The sequence below is a fragment of the Anabrus simplex genome, chromosome 4 (genome assembly GCF_040414725.1).
Source record: "Anabrus simplex isolate iqAnaSimp1 chromosome 4, ASM4041472v1, whole genome shotgun sequence".
Lineage (NCBI taxonomy): Eukaryota > Metazoa > Arthropoda > Insecta > Orthoptera > Tettigoniidae > Anabrus > Anabrus simplex.
In genome coordinates, this window is record NC_090268.1 from 218,658,659 (window position 1) to 218,677,505 (window position 18,847).

At 40.5% G+C, this 18,847-nt stretch overlaps 1 protein-coding gene across 2 annotated transcripts in view; it reads left to right on the forward strand.

Annotated features, from left to right (window-relative positions):
- LOC136871783 (venom dipeptidyl peptidase 4) overlaps positions 1-18,847 on the forward strand; it is a 281,475-nt gene that overhangs the window by 22,101 nt on the left and 240,527 nt on the right. The window contains exons 1-2 of one of the 2 annotated variants that reach the window (XM_067145364.2): positions 758-866; positions 18,311-18,449. In XM_067145364.2, the coding sequence (XP_067001465.2) occupies positions 858-866; positions 18,311-18,449 (148 nt within the window). In that variant the 5' untranslated portion in view covers positions 758-857. Of the gene's footprint in view, positions 1-757; positions 867-18,310; positions 18,450-18,847 lie in introns of those variants that run through there. The other variant, XM_067145363.2, reaches the window with a different exon arrangement.

Genomic DNA, 18,847 nt, shown 5'->3' on the forward strand with positions numbered 1-18,847 from the left:
GTGTTTGGTCCGCGAGAGGTATTTTATTTCCCTCAAGTCCGCCGGCAAGCCGGTTAGGACCCCACTATCCGCCACCTGGGACGTGCCACGTGGGAGTATCACCTCTCCCCCTGCTACGCCAGCGTAGCAGGTTCGTGGCTAACCGAAACTAACCTATCCTAACCTAACCTAACCTAACCTAACCTAACCTAACCTAACCTAACCTTCAAATTCTGGATAGAATAGAAGTGTTGCTCAGAAAAGGTAGTGACAGACACAAATAGAATTTAAGAACTAAAAAATAACTAATTTGGGAGAAATTACGACAGGTGCCCTTACAGCAATTGCCCTTTATGGAAAGTTATCTCTATGCAGACTTTTAGTGAAGTTAGCTGAGCTATGACCGTCCGCAGCAAAACAAGCTATACAGCTGAGTCTAGGCTGCTCTGAGGAAAGTATCGGACGAGAGATGTAAATGACTCTCTAGGCCTTAAGGTTGGATGATAGATGAAAGTGAGGAGCAGCACCAACCCTGGCAGAGGTATGCGTACGGATTAGCCCTTTTTCATAAAGTTTTATAGCCCTGGCGTAATCTTACCATCAATCTTCTTCGCAACACTTAGTTGCTGGGCTCACACAGGTCTTAGCTGCGGGCTCAGTTTTGCAAATTGAACAGGCTTGTCAAACGGAATACACAGCAACAGCCTTGAGCTCGTGGTTGTACACACAATGTTGAAACATAAAACTGGAGATAAGGATACACACACACACTTGCGGACAGCTCCGACTGAAACAGCGTTTAAAGTAAGCGGCTAGGGAATTACAGTATTATTCGGGGCTAGGATTATCATCACGCTTTGCTGGGGTCGATTCCAGAAATGGCAAAGGTAAGTGGATCGGGAAATTATTATCCGGGGTTTTATCTAGGATTAGCATTACACTTTTGTAGCAGCTTGAGTTCGATTTCTGAGTATGGAAAAGTAAAGCTGAAAGTAAGTGGTTAGTGTAATAGTTTTAGCTGGGATGAACAACACGGTTAGCTGCAGTGTCTTGCGGCAAGGGTTGCAGCTGGTCGGTCAGTTCTAGTGGTTTTGTAAAGTTTTGCGGGCTTGGGAGCTGAGTGTAGCCTAGACTATCTGCTTTAAATTAGTAATTATTGTTTTGCAACTAAGCTATTATTTTCACACTATTTTAATTACTAATTTAGAAAAAATGGCTTGCGAAGAGAACTGCTTACCTACAGAAGGATTAGACTTTTTGCAAAGTCATTAGAGCATTTGGTGAGGTTAATTTTATGGTTGAGCCGCTTTAAACCACAAACATTGTTGGAGTTGACCAAGAAAAATAGATGAAAGTGAGGAGCAATGCAAAGCCTTGAAGTCGCTAACCTACGCTTTTGAGCCCTATTTAGGCGAGGGTGTGAGTATCAGCTAAACAAAGGCGTGAAAAACTCTCTAGACCTTGAATGCTGTTGGGAGTGACCAAGAGAAAATATATAAAAGTGATGTGCAATGCAGGGCTCTGTAGTTGCTAACCTACGCTTTTAAGCCCTATTCAGACAGAAGTGTTAGGGTTTAGAAAGGTAACGGTTAAACAAAGGTGTGGAAAGCTTTCCGAGCCTCAAATACTGTAAGGGTTAACCAAGGGAAGGTAGATGAAAGTGAGGAGCAATCCAGGATCCCGTAGTCGCTAACCTACACTCCTAAGGCCTATTCAGGCAGAAGTGTTAGGGTTTAGAAAGGTATCAGCTAAATAAAGGTGTGAAGAACTCTTTAAACTTCAAACACTGTTGGGTTTGACCAAGATAAGATAGATGAAAGTGAGGAGCAATACAGGGCCTTGTAGTAGCTAACCTACACTTTTGAACCCTATTCCAACTGCGGTGTAGATATCAGCTAAACAAAGGTGTGGAAAGCTTTCTAGGCCTCAAATACTGTAAGCGTTGTCTAAAAAAAATAGATAAAAGTGAGGAGCAATGCCGAGCCCTGTAGTCGCTTTTAAGTCCCATTCAGGCAGAGGTGTAGGTATGAGCTAAACAAAGGTGTGCTGGGTTAACAACTGTAGTTGACCGGGTTCGATTTAAGAAGGGCTTAACGCATGCTAGCAGCTCTAGCTGCTTTTCCTGACGAGGGTCATTCGAAAAGTATGGCAATTACCTTCAAAGCTGTTCTCACGCGCAGGTAAGTTAGTTGCTATAAATTGTAGGCTTTGCTAACTAAATTTTTATCCTCATTTATAGCCTACACACGTAGTCTATAATAGTTCAAGAGCTAAGCCGACTGATTCCTATCTTCACTTATAACTAAAATTAACAAACAGATAGGCACCGTGAAGAAAGCAATGGGTTCGACATTATGCTGACCGTACTTTTCCTTCCTAACTGTTGAAGATCCAAATAAGTTTTAAGCTAAATATACATACCATATTTTTAGGTAAATAGGCTTAATAAGTAGTAGCAATTTCTGGCTTAATACAAGTTAACGACTTAAAAAAACTAGGTTAGGGTGAAACCCGTTAGTTAAATTTTACATGTAAAAAGATTTTGCAGCTTTTTTATAGTAAGTTAAGCGGATTCTCATGTGTTACTTGAGTAAACAGGTATGCTTCTTTCACGTCAGCACGCAGGTGTGCAGAATATCATATTTTGCAAGGGCATTCTCTCATTCTTATCGACATAAGAAGATCTGACAGCTCTTAAAAAAATACTTTGTGTTCGGTCATGCTTTCCTTACGTCAGCATGCAGATGTACTGACGGATATACAGACATGGACAAAAGTATTCATACCCCTAGCCATCCAATACAAAATGCTGTATTGCTGGACCAATACGAAGTACAGGTCAAAATTACAAACCTTGTACAGCAGTGGTCATTAAAAAGCACAAAATAAACTGGAAGTAAATAACAGTACATAACAAACCAACAAATGCGCACTCCATGACACTACATATCTGGACGTAAGTGTTCATACCTAACGTGTAAACATGGGATTTGAACGAGTAAAGAGGAACCTGTGTTGTTCCGTGGCATTAGTTGCGTAGTAGATGCAGACAGAGACGGACTGATCAGCTGGTCATAGACGGTGCTAGTCCAATGGCGAGGAAAACAAAGGAAACGTCTGTTGAAGAGAGACGACTTATTTTACGCCTTCGCCACCAAGGAAAATCGTATTCCGAGATCGGAAACATCATTGGAAGAAGTAAACCAACTGTGCAAAGCATCATACAAAGGTTAAAAGGACAGGATGTTCTTATAAGCAAGAAAAGAAGTGGACGTCCGAAGAAACTGACCGCACGAGAAGAAAGGTTCATAGTAACCACAATTAAAAAACAACCACACACTACATCTTTGGCAATACTATCCCAGCTGGCAGAATATCTCCATCATGCAGTGTGAAACAAAACAGTAAGGGGGGTCCTTCATCGTGCTGGGTATCGATCGAGGGTCCCAAGAAAGAAACCACACACAACGAAAGTGAATCAACGGAAGAGACTCCAATTTGCAAAATAATATGTGACGTAAGGTAATGCGTTTTGGTCGACAGTGATGTTTACAGATGAGAGTAAATGTAATACTTTCCGAAGTGTTGGACGCATTTCAGTGTAGAGACGCCCTAACACAGAGCTCGATGAGCAGAACCTCGTTACCACTGTGAAGCACGGCGGAGGTGGGGTTATGGTGTGGGGCTCAATGCCTGATTCAGATGTCGGGGAGTTGGTATTTATGGACATGTTTCAATAATTGAACATCCTGAAAGAAAGTGTTCGCAAAAGCGCCGAAGAGCTTGGGATTGCTAATGAGTTTTACTTCCAACACGACAATTACCCCAAACATACGGCAGAAATTGTTCGCTTCTGGATACTCTACAACACGCCGCACATATTAAAAATACCTCCCCAATCGCCGGATACCAACCCCATCGAATATCTATGGAGTGAATTGGAATCCAGACTAAGAAAACACCACATAACAAGTAAAACACAGTTGAAACAGTTACTACAACAAGAATGGGGGAACATTTCATCTGAACTAACACGGAAACTGGAGTTCTCAATGCCCAGCAGGTTAAAATAAATAATATACAGGAAAGGTAAACAAATGCGCTGCTGATCGAGTTCGTAATATCTGTTTGTTCATTGAGTTGTGAACTCTTCTGGAATACGGTATGAATACTTATGTCCAGATAAGTAGTGTCATGGAGTACGAATTTGTTGCTTTGTTATGTACTGTTATTTACTTCCAGTTTATTTTGTGCTTTTTAATGTACACTGCTGTACAAGGTATACGTTTGGTTTTGTAATTTTGACCTGTACTCCGTATTGGTCCAGCAATAACGCATTTTGTTTTGGATGGGTTGGGGTATGAATACTTTTGTACATGTCTGTATATATTTCGCGAGACAGCGGAAGAAGTAAAACAATCTGTGAATGTGCTAACCGTATGCATTCACACACACACACACACACACACACACACACACACATATATATATATATATATATATATATATATATATATATATATATATATATATAAAAGCTTGGAGTACTGTTTTACATTAAAGATCTTAGCTGCTGCTTGGTGTACGGCTAGTGGGTTTCTTCAAGTACGCAATATGCTTAACGTTGTTTTTCAGACCGGAACATAACTCATCACTTCTGTTTTTTTTAACAAGTGTGCGGTTATTCTTCTATTTGACCGTTGATCCTAGCTGCTGCATGGCGTACTGCTAGTGTTTTTTCCTCAATAAGTAATACGCTTAAGTATTTTTGAAACTGATGATGCTGATGATGATGATGATGCTTGTTGTTTAAAAGGGGTCTAACATGGAGGTCATCGGCCGTTATTGGTACGAAATGAAATAACAACAAAAAGTTCAAAATCATTCACTGACCAAAATTTTAAAAAATATCATGAAAAATGAATGGATGGACATGAACCCAAAAAACATAAAAACAAGAAACAAGCAAACAAAAAACGGTAAATTCGACTCAGAAAAGAACATAAACAATAGTATTACTGACTAAGGGACCACTTATAAAGCACAACCATGAATCTAGGACGCTTGATGTCTAAAGGGGTCCAAAATCTAGGCCTAGGCCGTCTCAGAATGGTACATGTCGCGTGTAAAGTAGAACCATGGTATTTGTCGTGTTGGGGTACTAATCAAAAGTAGCGAGGACTCACGGTGTTCCACACAAGATGGTACTACTCACAAGTAGACCTATGGTGTTTCTCACACAATGGCGCCACTCATAGCCAACGCAAACCGATGAGGTTCCTCACCTAGGTGTACTAACCACAGGCACTCGTACTATCCCGTGGTGTTCCTAACACAGTGGGTACCAATCACAGGCAAAGCAGACCCACGGTGTCGCTCATATAGTGGTACAACTCACAGGCAACGCCCAGACCCGCGGTGTTGCTCACATGAGCACGACACACGGGTACTGGAAAACCCATACTGATTCACCCCCTGTTGCTACTAAACACAAACCTATTTCGTACCTAACTTAGTGGTACAACTCGCAAGTAAAGGCGACTCATGGTGTTCCCCGCGTGATGGTAATAATCAAAAGTAGTTTCATGGCTCTAAGAAAATCATCCCTTTGTCGCCCCTTTTAGTCCACTCTCACGACAGGCAGGGGATAACGTGGGTGTATTTTTCGTCTGCGTCCCCCACCCACAGGGGGCAGAGAGAGAGAGAGAGAGAAAAAAGAAGAAGAAAGAAGAGACCGTTACTTCGCAAAATGAAGTAACGGACGAAGAAAGGCAAGAGCTACGAAGGACGTGAAAGTGAAGGACTCCCTAGACCTCGAATGCTCTAATACCGTCGGGGTCGGAAAAGAACAAGAGTTGACCAAGGGAGGTTAGACAGGATAGACGAAAGTGAGGAGCCTGGCACAAGTAAGTGGAAGCAATGCCAAGACTCAGCTAAGGGTCCCGTGGTGACCAATCCACACTCCCAAGTTGAAAGCCCCTGTTAGTCGCCTCTTACGACAGACAGAGGTTACCGCGAGTGTACTCTACATGTGCGTCCCCCACCCACAGGGGGTAGTGTATTTGGTCCGCGAGAGGTATTTTATTTTCCTCAAGTCCGCCGGCAAGCCGCTTAGGACCCCCCTATCCGCCATCTGGGACGTGCCACGTGGGAGTATCACCTCTCCCCCTGCTACGCCAGCGTTCTAGGTTCGTGGTTTTTTGAAACTTAAACATAACCTCTCACTTTTGATTTTTTAAACAAGTGTCTTTTTTTTTTCTTTTTAGTGACTACTGATCCTAACCGCTGCTTTGTTTACAGCTAGTGTTTTTTCTCAAGTAATACGCTTAACATTATTTTGAAACTCAAACGTAACCTCATATTTACACTTTTTTAACAAATGTGCTTGAGCAGATCGCTAGCAGAGCTGTCAGAATTGCCGGTAGGCACGCTACCGCGCTGTTATCTTGTATGGAAGAAATATTGCCGCCGATGTAAACCTGCCTACAGCTGAAGTTATTTTACGTAAAAATCACTCACAGGCAAAACCTTCAGCTTCTGTGAAAAATAAGCGAAACCTTTGCGTAGGCATACGCTGTGTGTAGCCAAATATTTTACTTATGAATAGTAACTATCGGTGTAAGCTTAAAATACTGATATTTCTTTTTATTAAACTAAGAATTCATAATAGTAAAAGTGTATTAAAGTAAGACTGTTCCTTTGTAGACTGCTTATTAATAGTTTGAGCTTTAATATTTGAGATTGAATAGCTGAAGTAAAACTTAATAATTGAATATGTTTAACTGTGGTTTATGTAGTAAGGGCTTGTCCAATTGAAGCAATCTTGCCAGACATAAACGTATTCAGCATAGTAATATGTTCGCATGCGGGCAGTGTCAGGCTACGTGCCACGTGGGAGTATCACCTCTCCCCCTGCTACGCCAGCGTTCTAGGTTCGTGGTTTTTTGAAACTTCATAACCTCTCACTTTTGATTTTTTTTAAACAAGTGTGTGGTTGTTTTTCCTTTTTAGTGACTATTGATCCTAACCGCTGCTTTGTTTTCAGCTGAAGTTATTTTACGTAAAAATCGCTCACAGGCAAAACCTTCAGCTTCTGTGAAAAATAAGCGAAACCTTTGCGTAGGCATACGCTGTGTGTAGCCAAATATTTTACTTATGAATAGTAACTATCGGTGTAAGCTTAAAATACTAACATTTCTTTTTATTAAACTAAGAATTCATAATAGTAAAAGTGTATTAAAGTAAGACTGTTCCTGTGTAGACTGCTTATTAACAGTTTGAGCTTTAATATTTGAGATTGAATAGCTGAAGTAATACTTAATAATTGAATATGTTTAACTGTGGTTTATCTAGTAAGGGCTTGTCCAATTGAAGCAATCTTGCCAGACATAAACGTATTCAGCATAGTAATATGTTCGCATGCGGGCAGTGTCAGGCTACGTTTAGAAGGCTAGATAACCTTGCACAACACGTTATTAAAGTAAAACATACTACTGCTTTAAGTAAAGACTGCAGAGGTAATGAAGACCAGTCCCACGTACATCAGCAGGCTCAGGCGTCAATCTATCAAACAAAACAAGTTCATACTGTACAGATATAAGCAGTATTAACAAAAAACAAATGAACTTCAAACCGAACACTGTAACATTCATGTGCAGTCTTCATATTTTCAAGGACGCTTGAGAAGTAAAAATGAAGGATTGTAAACCAGCCGTTTGTCTAAATAGTTAAGGCATTCAAAGTGCATTTAAATGTACGATTATGAGTTCTATAATTCAAGCTAGAGGAATTTTTCAAAGCACTGAAAACTTTTCTGATTGTGTTAAACCGGATGTGCAACAGGTACTCAACCATACATTGCCTAATCATAATTTATTTGAAGTTAATTTTGAACTCTTCTAGTTGTATGTTAAAAGTACAAATGAAGGTGAAATGACTGATATTAAATCATTTAAAACTAAAATAAACCGATTTTAGTACTACTTAACAAGATATAACACACGCTATTTCTACCGGGAGTGAGGAGATACAAGAAAAGGAGTCACGATGGGCTTTAGTAGAAATTTTGTACTTGTCAGTCAATATCAATAAGTAGGATTGTTGTCCAGCTCCATGGCTAAATGGTTAGCGTGCTGGCCTTTGGCCACAGGGGTCCCGGATTCGATTCTCGGCAGGGTAGGAAATTTTAACCATCATTGGTTACCATGGGGAGTGGGTGTATGTGTCGTCTTCATCATCATTTTATCCTCATCACGACGCGAAGGTCGCCTACGGGAGTCAAATCAAAAGACCTGCACCTGGCGAGCCGAACATGTCCTCGGACACTTCCGGCACTAAAAGCCATAGGACATTTCATTTTTTCAGTACGATTGTTTGCGGGGATCTTCATGAGTCCAACATGGATTGAGCGGGAAAAAAAAAGATGTTTTAAATCTCCAAAACAATGACCAGGCATGTTTTGCTTGGGCTGTGATGTCAGCCTTACACCCGGTAAAATCAGACGTTGCCAAAATAACATCATCATATCCACTCTATTCATCTGAGCTGAATCTAGAAAGTATAGAATTCCCTATAGATTTAAAACACATTAAGCACTCTGAAAAGTCAATAATATTAGCATTAATGGGTATGGAGTAGACAAAAAAGTCTGCAGTAGGCTCTCTGCATTATACAGATGACAAATAAGTACCCATGTTAACTTAAATGTACGTAGAAGATGGAGAAAGCCACTACCGTTGCATTAAAAATCTAAGTAGACTTGTCAGGAACCAATTATAAAACATCATGGTAAAACGTGGATAAGTGATGGATGTTTTCATTATTTTAGAACTGATGTACGCTTAACCAACCACTTTAAACATGACTGCAATTATGTGCGTATAAATTTGCCTACTAGAGACAATAGTGTTTTAAAATTTATAAATTATGACCAGCAGCTGTGGGTGCCTTTTGTCATCTATGCAGATTTTGAAGCCATTCTCAAACCTTTTCAAACATTCACACGTAATTCAGACGCTTAGTTTACTAAACGAGTACTACACACATACTATACGCGAACCTTTTCTTGAGCCCTGAGCTCCCTAGTGCTGAATCGGTAGACCTCAGTTATCCGTATAGGCAACCTTTGAAACACAAACTATGAATCGCTTATTCATCGCTAGGCGACATCTGGCGTACACTTCACGAACTAGTACTGTTGTTGTTTACACAGCAAAGCCAAACTATATAATTCATGCTAGGAACAAGATTCGCATCGAGAAATCTTATGTGATGTTAAATAATGTATGTGTGACACAGTTGTTGACGTAAGATAATAAATGTTTAGAAAATTGATATCGATGGATCATATTATCGATTTACTTCTGATTTCATTTCCATCCAGTTGGCAGTATAACCGGAACCGGCAGCGCTCCCTCCTTACTCCTCTCCCCGTAAAAATCGGGCTCAGGAAAAAGTTCGCGTATAGTACATGTCCTGTATAGCTTCGCCTATTACATTATGTGTAGTTATGATAGTTCACTTGAAAAGTTGAACTGTATCGTGGAACTGATGCTGCTAAAGTATTTTTAGAAAGACTTGAAAAAGATGCTGTACGCCTTGGTCGTATTTTAAATACTAACATTCGTATGAAACCACTCATAGACATTCAGTTACAACAAACTGAAAGTACATTAACATGTAGTATTTGTGATAGTGAATTTTCAGATGATGACCCTAAAGTTTTTGGTCATGACCACTTAACTGGGTTGTGCCGATGTCCAGCGCATAATAGCAGCAATTTTTTTGCTAGTTGGTTTACGTCGCATCGACACAGATAGGTCTTATGGCGACGATGGGACAGGAAAGGCCTGGGAATGGGAAGGAAGCGGCCGTGGCCTTAATTAAGGTACAGCCCAGCATTTGCCTGGTGTGAAAAAGGGAAACCACAGAAAACCATCTTCAGGGCTGCCGACAGTGGGGTTCGAACCCACTATCTCCCGGATGCAAGCTCACAGCTGCGCGATCCTAACCACACGGCCAACTCAACCGGTAACTCCAGTTTAGAATTGTAGCATAACTACTGTATCCTTATTAGACAATATCTTGCTTGCCTTTTCTATCTGCAAGTAGTTGTAATAATAATAATAATAATAATAATAATAATAATAATAATAATAATAATAATAATAATAATAATAATAATAATAATAATAATAATAATAATAATAATAATAATGTGTCTATAACTGTATACGTATTTAGTATAGCCATACATTTCTACAGTTAGCCTTTTATTCCAAGTACTTTATAAATCAGGATTCGTTTAACTAAGATCATTGTAGTGTAGTTATTCTATCAGTTGGTTTCCTGATTGCATTATTGTCGTAAAATCCTTCTGAAGTGTAGTATACATTATTTCTTCCCGCAGACATATATACAAACTTCTATTCATAGAATGCGCTATTTATTTCTGTTGGAATTTCCGTATTATTTCACGTTTCTTTGAAGAAGTACAAGAATGGCTGAGATAGGCAGGTGTGAGGACTGTGGGTGTGAGTGGGAAGTGAGGAAGATGAGGGAAGAGATAGCGAGTTTGAGGAGATAATTAGACTTGTGACGGAGGACAGGAATGAAGATAGGTCTCTCTCAATCAATGTGCAGGATAGGGTAGATAGGCTGATGTTCAAGAAAAACGAGGGATAAGGGTTTTCCTTAGCCAGTGGGCCCAAGAGAGGTAATGGTGAGGAATCGGTATGCGTCACTTCAGGCAGATCAGCAAAGCGAAGATGGAGACCAGGGAGGTGTTACAGAGGGACGGGGAGGCAAGAGAAAAGGGGCCAGTAGGAAAGGAAAATGTAGAGTAAAGGATAGCAAGAGGGAGGTGGAACAGGGTAGTGGTGAGAGGGAGAAAAGTGAGGAGGAAGTGGGCTCTGCAGGAATCAGAGAAGTTACGGGGGAGATCAGGAGAAGTGGGGATAAAATGGGAAGGGCGGGGTAGACGCTCTGGTCATGTGTGCCTCAATGGTCAGACATGTGGGGAAAGTGTGTGGAGGAAAGGGAACTAGAACAGAGTGTTATCCAGGAATCAGGTTAAGGCAGATGTTGAGGAAAATAGAAGGGAAGGACGAGGGTAAGGAAAAGGCGGTAATCTTCCACGAGGAGATCTACAAAAGGCAGAAGTATTCAGTCAACAGTATGTAAAGATTGCTGGTTACAAGGAAAATGTCCAGATGGAAGAGATGACAAATACTTACGAAGTATTCAAATTTACCTACGATAACAAGGATATTTACAATAAGATACAAAGGTTGTAAACTAGAAAAACAGCTGGAATTGATAAGCTTATTGGGGATGTACTAAAGACAATGGGTTAGGATACAGTACCATATATGAAGTACCGGTGTTACATGCAAGCTTTGGGAAGGCATTAGTTCTAATTATATTAGACATGTTTGCGAAATTAATAACTGGTTCGACAGAAGGCAGTTCGGTTTTAGGAAAAGTTATTCCATTGAAGCTCAACTTTAGGATTCCAGCAAGATATAGCAGTTATCCTAGATTCGGAAGGTCAAGTGGACTGTGTCGCGATTGACCTATCCAAGGTACTGGACATGGTAGATCATTTTTGAGACTACTGGCAAAAATGAGTGCAATTGGACTAGACAAAAGGGTGACTAAGTGGATGGCTATATTTCTAGGAAATAGAACTCAGAGAATTAGAGTAGATGAAGCATTATCTGATCCTGTAATCATTAAGAGGGGAGTTCCTCAGAGCAGTATTATTGAACCTTTATGTTTTCTTATATATATTTATATACTGTAAGTGAAAGTAAAGAACTGGAATCAGAGGTAACGCTTTTTCAGGATGTTCTTTTAATGTACAGAGTAATAAATAAGTTACAAGATTGTGAGCAGTTGGTGTGATCCGGATCGTCAGAACATCGATGATGATGATGCTTGTTGTTTAAAGGGGCCTAACATCGAGGTCATCGGCCCCTAATGGTACGAAATGAAACGACAAAGTAAAAGTTCAAAATTATCCACTGACCAAAATAAAAAATGCCATGAAGAATGAATGAACGAATGAATGAATGAATGAATGAACATGAATTTAAAACAATCAGTGGATCCGACTCAAAAAACTATCACAGTTAATAGTATTACTGACCAAGGGACCACTTCCAAGGCAAATCGAGGATGCTTGGTGTCTAAATGGGTCCAAAATACAAGTCAAAGGCCCCTCAGAATGGTACTTATCGCTAGTAATGTAGAACCATGGTATCTGTCCTGTTGCGGTACTAATCAATGGTAGCAGAGACTTGCGGTATTCCACACATTATTGTACTACTCAAAGCTTATGAAATTCGACATTAATACAGACCTATGTTTTTCTCACTCTGCGGCGCCATTCACAGGCAACGCAAACCTATGATGTTCATCACATAAGAGTACTAACCACAGGGATCTCTCCCTATCCCGTGGTGTTCCTCATATAATGGGTACTAATCACAGGTAAGGCAGGTCCATGGTAGCTATCATCCCATGGTCCCGCTCATATGGTGGTACTAATCACAGGTACTGCAAAAGCCGACCGCGCGGTGCTCCTGTGTGCTACTAATCACAAACCTATTTCGTACCTAATATAGTGGTACTATGCACAAGTAAAAGCGACCCTTGGTGTTCTCCGCGTGGTGGTACTAATCACATGTAGTTGCATGGTTCGAATACAACCATCCCTTGGTCGCCCCTTTTAGTCGGCTCTCACGACAGGCAGGGGATACCGTGGGTGTATTATTAGTCTGCCTCCCCCACCCACAGGGGGTGTGTGTTTGGTCCGCGAGAGGTATTTTATTTCCCTCAAGTCCGCCGGCAAGCCGGTTAGTACTCCCCTATCCGCCACCTGGGACGCGCCAGTGGGAGTATCAGGCGTAGCAGGTTCGTGGCGTCAGAACATCAATACTTCAGTTGTTATAAGTTTCGACTTGACGTTTGAGCGCTGCCTTTTGGCGGAGGGTAAGTGAATTAATCAACAGCCAATCATAGGCAGACGATCGCTCCAATAGAGCGCGTTAGACTCCAGTTCCGGTTAGCAGTGTTGTCGATCTGTTGTTTACTGTAACCACGTGCTATTAGCTGCGTGTTGTATTATACTCAGTTCATTTCGCGGTCTTTGTGTGTCTTTGTGCTAGGTTGTTGTTCGTTTATATTTCATCGTGTAGAGTTTATAAATATATTGTTTAGTATTTTTAATAGTATAGCGCGTTATATTGCAGTGAATAGTGTGTAACAGGTGATCTATTTTATATAGTAGCTTCGTTTAATATTTCATTCGGTAGTTACATAGTAGGTTAATTTTAGGCCTGTGTCTGAATTTGATATTCTGTCATGTCGACGCCTACGTCTAATGATGAAGCTCCCAAGAGAAGAAAGCCCTTCGAACGCGGTACTCCACTAAGGAGTCAGGCCAGGGAAATTGTTTGTAATGTTAACGAGCCGTTCTTGACAAAGCACCAACAATGGCGGCTAGAAAGAATGAGTTTATGAAGTGGTTGAAGGAGCACAATATTTCGGTTCGCGATGACATGGGGAAGGGGGATCTTATGCATCTCTTGAAACAAAACAAGCCCAAGTGCCCAGTTTATGTGGTGGATAGCCAGAAGAAACGGGCATAAAGTAGTTCACCTTCCACTATACCATTGCCATAAAACTGATTTGGGCCCAAGTGAAGGATTATGTAGCTGAGAATAACCGACTCTTCACAGTTTCGGAAGTTGAAAGACATTTTCGAAGTCGTAGGCCGTATAAGTGCGGAGGACTGGAGCAACGTTGTGAGACACACGAAATCCGAGATGATTAAAGCTTGCGAGAAAGAAAGTCTCATACACGATTATGTTTAAGACTTATCTCTTTAGGGTCAAATGAGAGTGAAACCTCAACAGATGATGACAATGCCGATAGTGACTCAGAAATGAGTGGTATATTCGCTTTGTAGGATTATTTCCTTCGTTACGGGAAACTGAATCTAACAGCAACGCGAGATCTTCTGCATGGTGAGTAGAAATTTAATTTAATTTTCTCACGTTTTATCTATTCGAGCATTGACATATTTTTTCTTGTAGCCTTATCCTAAATGTGGTGTGTATTATTGATCTTATGTGAATCATGTATGTTGCTACAAAGAATAACTGATTATGGACTTATATTCCAATATTTATATTTCTGTTCGTGTTGTGTATCGTAAATCAGCTGTTTGTATTCGTAGCAATTTGGCACCACCGGCTGACTTCCGGTTAACTGTCAAGCGAAACGGAACTATACTGGGCCACTATCCATTTTTGCAATAGCTGTTGACGTCCCCCCACCCCTCAAAACACACAAATGTACGTAGTTATTTGTTAAGATCAAGCAAGTTACGAATACACTCCACACAATAACTCATCAATTCAAAACCAGGGCACAGCATTTTATGACGTATGGACACAATTTTCACTAAGCTTCCTGTCGCAGATTGATTTAACGTGTGTTCTCTTATCTTGATATCTTTGCATGTTTAATGTTTTTATTACGCCATGGTCTAAGTTCATTGTACAATATTTGTGAGGTATGGGTATAAGTGCCACCAAGTTTGCTATCAGAAATTGATTTTATAATGTGCAACTCTTTTAGATGCCTTTGTTCGTTTCATGCCCTCTTATGCTTTTAGTTGTGCCAATTTTAAATCTTTACGGCTGATGATGGCCCAAGCGGCCGAAACCGGTACAATGTAACCGATTTTTGACCAAATACAGTTACATATTTTTCAGTGTGGCATTGAATAGGTGGACCCAATTTACCTACCTATTGTAACCTCTTGTAACTTAGCAAAATCCCGCAGGTAAATAATTTCAGATACTTAGGGGAAATCGTCCAAGCGTCCGATTTAACCCGTTGACGAGTGCATCTAAGGACAGTCAATATAGTGTACACGGCATTTGTCATTTTAAGCTAGTACTAAGAACCTATTGTTTACTGACGCAATGCGATATCTGGTGGCGTTTTTTGGAACTTTTTCAGTCATTCGAATAGTGTCACTGTACAAAATCTAGTTCTGTATGGTGGTGGTCTCTGACGGAAATGCGTATACTCCCTACAGTGTAAGAGTTCGGTGCACCGTTAGCCTACATGATACAGCAGTGCTACGATTGCCGCCGATTTGGATAGATGTTTATGATCTTCGTAGCTATAAATATTTTTGGTTTTGGTTTTCTTTTATAAATTACAAGTGATGCTATGGAGCTTCTGGACACAAGTGATGATGATACAGATGAACTAATAGAGATATTAGTGAAGATGTTATCTTAAAAACTTTTGAAATGACAGTGTTTTGTCGATCCAAAATGTATTTTCATGTGTCTCAAATTCTATCAAAATGTTTTGTCGATCCAAAATGTATTTTCATGTGTCTCAAATTCTATCAAAGTTGTAATTTCTTGTATTTATGTTTAAATTTCTTACTCCCCAGAGGTTTACCGGTCAAATACGTACTCGGACACGGCCGGCATTATTGCACAGCATATGCCGTGCGCACTCGTCAAAAGGTTAAATCGTGAAGAAAACAGAGAGAGAATTTCTAAAGCCTACACAATTACATGGAACATGTACAACAAAACATCAATATATCGGAACGCTAAATTAATACACTATAACACTGCAATTAAGCCTTTAGCACTATACGCATCAGAAACCTTGATCAATGGAGGCAGATCACTAGAAAAATAAGAAAGGAAAATGCTTGGAAAAATCTTTCAACAAGTATACACAGAAGGAGTGTGGATGAAAAGTAGATCTGAATTATACCAGCATTCTCAGAAACTATCAGACACTATTAGAAAAATGAGAAAAGTGTTATAGCCATATTCAAAGAATGGACATTGAAAGACTTAAAAGATATTTAATTATGCCTCCTCACTAAAAGTCAAGAATAATTGGATGATCGAAATTGAAAGAGACCTTCACGAAATCAACGTAACAGGTGAAATTATATGGAATAGACCTAGCTTTAGAACTTCGGTGAACGAACATAATTTCGCTGAAAAGCGCTAGATGAGAACCACTACTGCATGGAGCGAAGAACGGAATAAAAAAATAGAGCGAGAGGATGAAGAGATTCTCGGAAGAGAAAAGCAAATCCATGTGCTAAATAAGCTCAATCAAGCTCCTTAGTTGGGCACAAAGTTGCGAAAACGATAATAACTGTTACAGAGTTATCCGTGGAAGTCAGAGGTGAAAGAAGGTGCGGGCTGGAATGGGTCTAACTACAAGTCCGAAAGATGAATTAAAATTTCAATAAAGGATATATTTTCGAAACTTAACAAGGATGACATAGAATTTTGAGCGTACAACAAATAACAACAAGTTAAATCACGTACACGATTAAGAAGTCCAAGATTAGAGAAAAATTTAAACAGTTTTCACTAGGGGAAATAACAAAATCAGGTACCAGAGTAGTTTTACACGGAAAGCCCGAGTTTCGGGTTCTTACAAGTTCTGGGGTCCGAGCCCCAATCTGACAATCTTTGAGCTTTAGCTCAACAATACCAAGTTACAGAATTACATTTCAAAGGGCAGAAAACCCCTTCATTACAGGGAGCGTTAACTCCAAAGACACACATTGGGCCTCCTAGAGGCACATCTATCACCTCAGAAAGAGCTAACCCGCTCTCAATTTCTCACGCCTGTTAAAGGCAACAACAAACTTTCCTCTAAACTGCCTCTCAAGGCACAATTATAAAGACACAGGGGTATCTAGTACCCAACCTACGAGGCCTGAATAGCAAATTAAAGGTTAATTAAATGGCCCAAACACAAAGATGAATGGAGGCGAGTACTTGCACTCCTACACTAAGCTTGTTAAAACCTATGTGGCGCTAGGCCGATAACACAGGGGCTAATCCCGAGCTAGGGAGGTGACTCGTATGAGGAAACTTTAACACATTAAGGAAGCGTAGAAACGGTTATGAAAACGTAGTCACCTCAATTTCAAAAAGAAGGGGAGCTCGAGAGGGTAAAGCACTCTCTATCCCCGAATTACAGTTCAAGTTATGTGAAGTTTTTATAAGGATTGAAAAGGCTTACATATTTAAAGATATAGGTTACATATTAAAGGTTTCGAACCTTCCCCGCGAGTTAAACTGCTGAGCTAGCGAGAAATAAATATGTTTAAGGGCCATTACCTTGTTGAAGAGCTGCTGCCTGAAGAGCGAGGCGCTTCCCGCCCCCTGCTACATATTCACACACTGAGCTAGATGTTATACGAGTGGCCCGGAGACAAGAAAATCAGCAGTTTTATACCCTCGTGGAAAATTCGAGACCTTTCAAGAATGATAACAACACACCCCCAAACGTTTATTGGTTACAGTACACAGTTACACACAAAATTGAAGAAGAAAGCCCCGATTGGTCGAAAATTAATTAAAGAAATTCGGAATTGGCTAAGTTCAACACTGGCGGAAAGAAAGGATTAATATTGCCAACCCTCCATTGACAGAACAAAATTTAGTAAAGACCAAACTTATGAATACCAAATTTCTTCAATAAAGTTCATTCCTTTGCACCAGAGTGCATTTTCATAGTTTTTAGTAGAGACATCTGTTAAAGAATGTCCACACTTCTTGATCAAAGAAAAACAAAAGCAAATAAAAAAAACACCCCGTGACATCTTCTGATAAACAGTAGAGTTAGTTCAGCTTTTAGAGTTCAGGTTTTCTCCACTAGGGAGGTACTTTAAGACGGAAAATTCAAATGTGCGGCGTATAGGTGTACCAACCGGTACAATAACAATAACAAACTAGGAAACAATTTTACGTTGGATCAAACTGTCAAAGTAAATCTATATTTAGGTTTACGAATATGCAGTTTTCAATAATTTGTCTACATTTAATTTGCTAGTATAATGCAGTCGTAATTAAAATGTGATTTCAGAAATGAATACGTACCACACTAGGAAATCATTATCACGCCTAACGAGGCCGCATGCAGAAAGCTATCTAGGCGGCTCAATTTTCTTCGGCGAAAATTGGCAATTTGCATTCTCCGCTTTATTAATACTGTTACCAGACGAGTTGGCCGTGCGGTTAGGGCACACGGCTGTAAGCTTGCGTTCGAAAGATAGTGGGTTCGAACCCCACTGTCGGCAGGCATGAAGATGGGTTTCCGTGATTTCCAATTTCCACCTTAATTAAGGCCACGGCCGCTTCTTTCCCTCTCCTAGCCTTTTCTTATCCCATCGTCGCCATAAGACCCATCTGTGTCAGTGTAACGTAAAGCAAAATAACAGTAATAAAAAAATAATAATGTTTACTATTATTTCCAGTTGACAACTGTGCTGACCTTGTGGTTTGCTAGCGCTGTGCTAACTGCTAAGGTCGATGCCGGACGCAAACCGTTCACTCTGGAAGAGGTGATATCAGGAGAGCTGACAGCGAAGGGCTTCGGCGGAACTTGGACACCAGGTAAGAGCAGTCGTGCTCAGGAGGGCTTCTTCACAGGTGTGAACAAAGAGGGTCAGACCGGAAAGAAAAGTACAGTGTGCTCCAACACGTATTTTCTTTCGTAATTCGGAGCATGGTGCAAGAACCCGCTTCTAGGTATGTTCCCCAATTATGAGAGATGATACAGTCATTTTCAACACGGGTATACTTTAGGGCTGGGGGTCTATCTGGAATAGCGTCATCTCGCCATGACACCATTGGGCCCCAGGATATCTTAACCGAGAGCGTAGGTCGGCGAACAAGGGGCGGTGGTGGTGGAAGTACCCTTAGCTGAGTCCTGACATTGCTTCCATTGAATTGTACCAGGCTCCTCACATTCATTTATTCCATCCAACCTTCCTTCGTCAAATCTTGTTCTT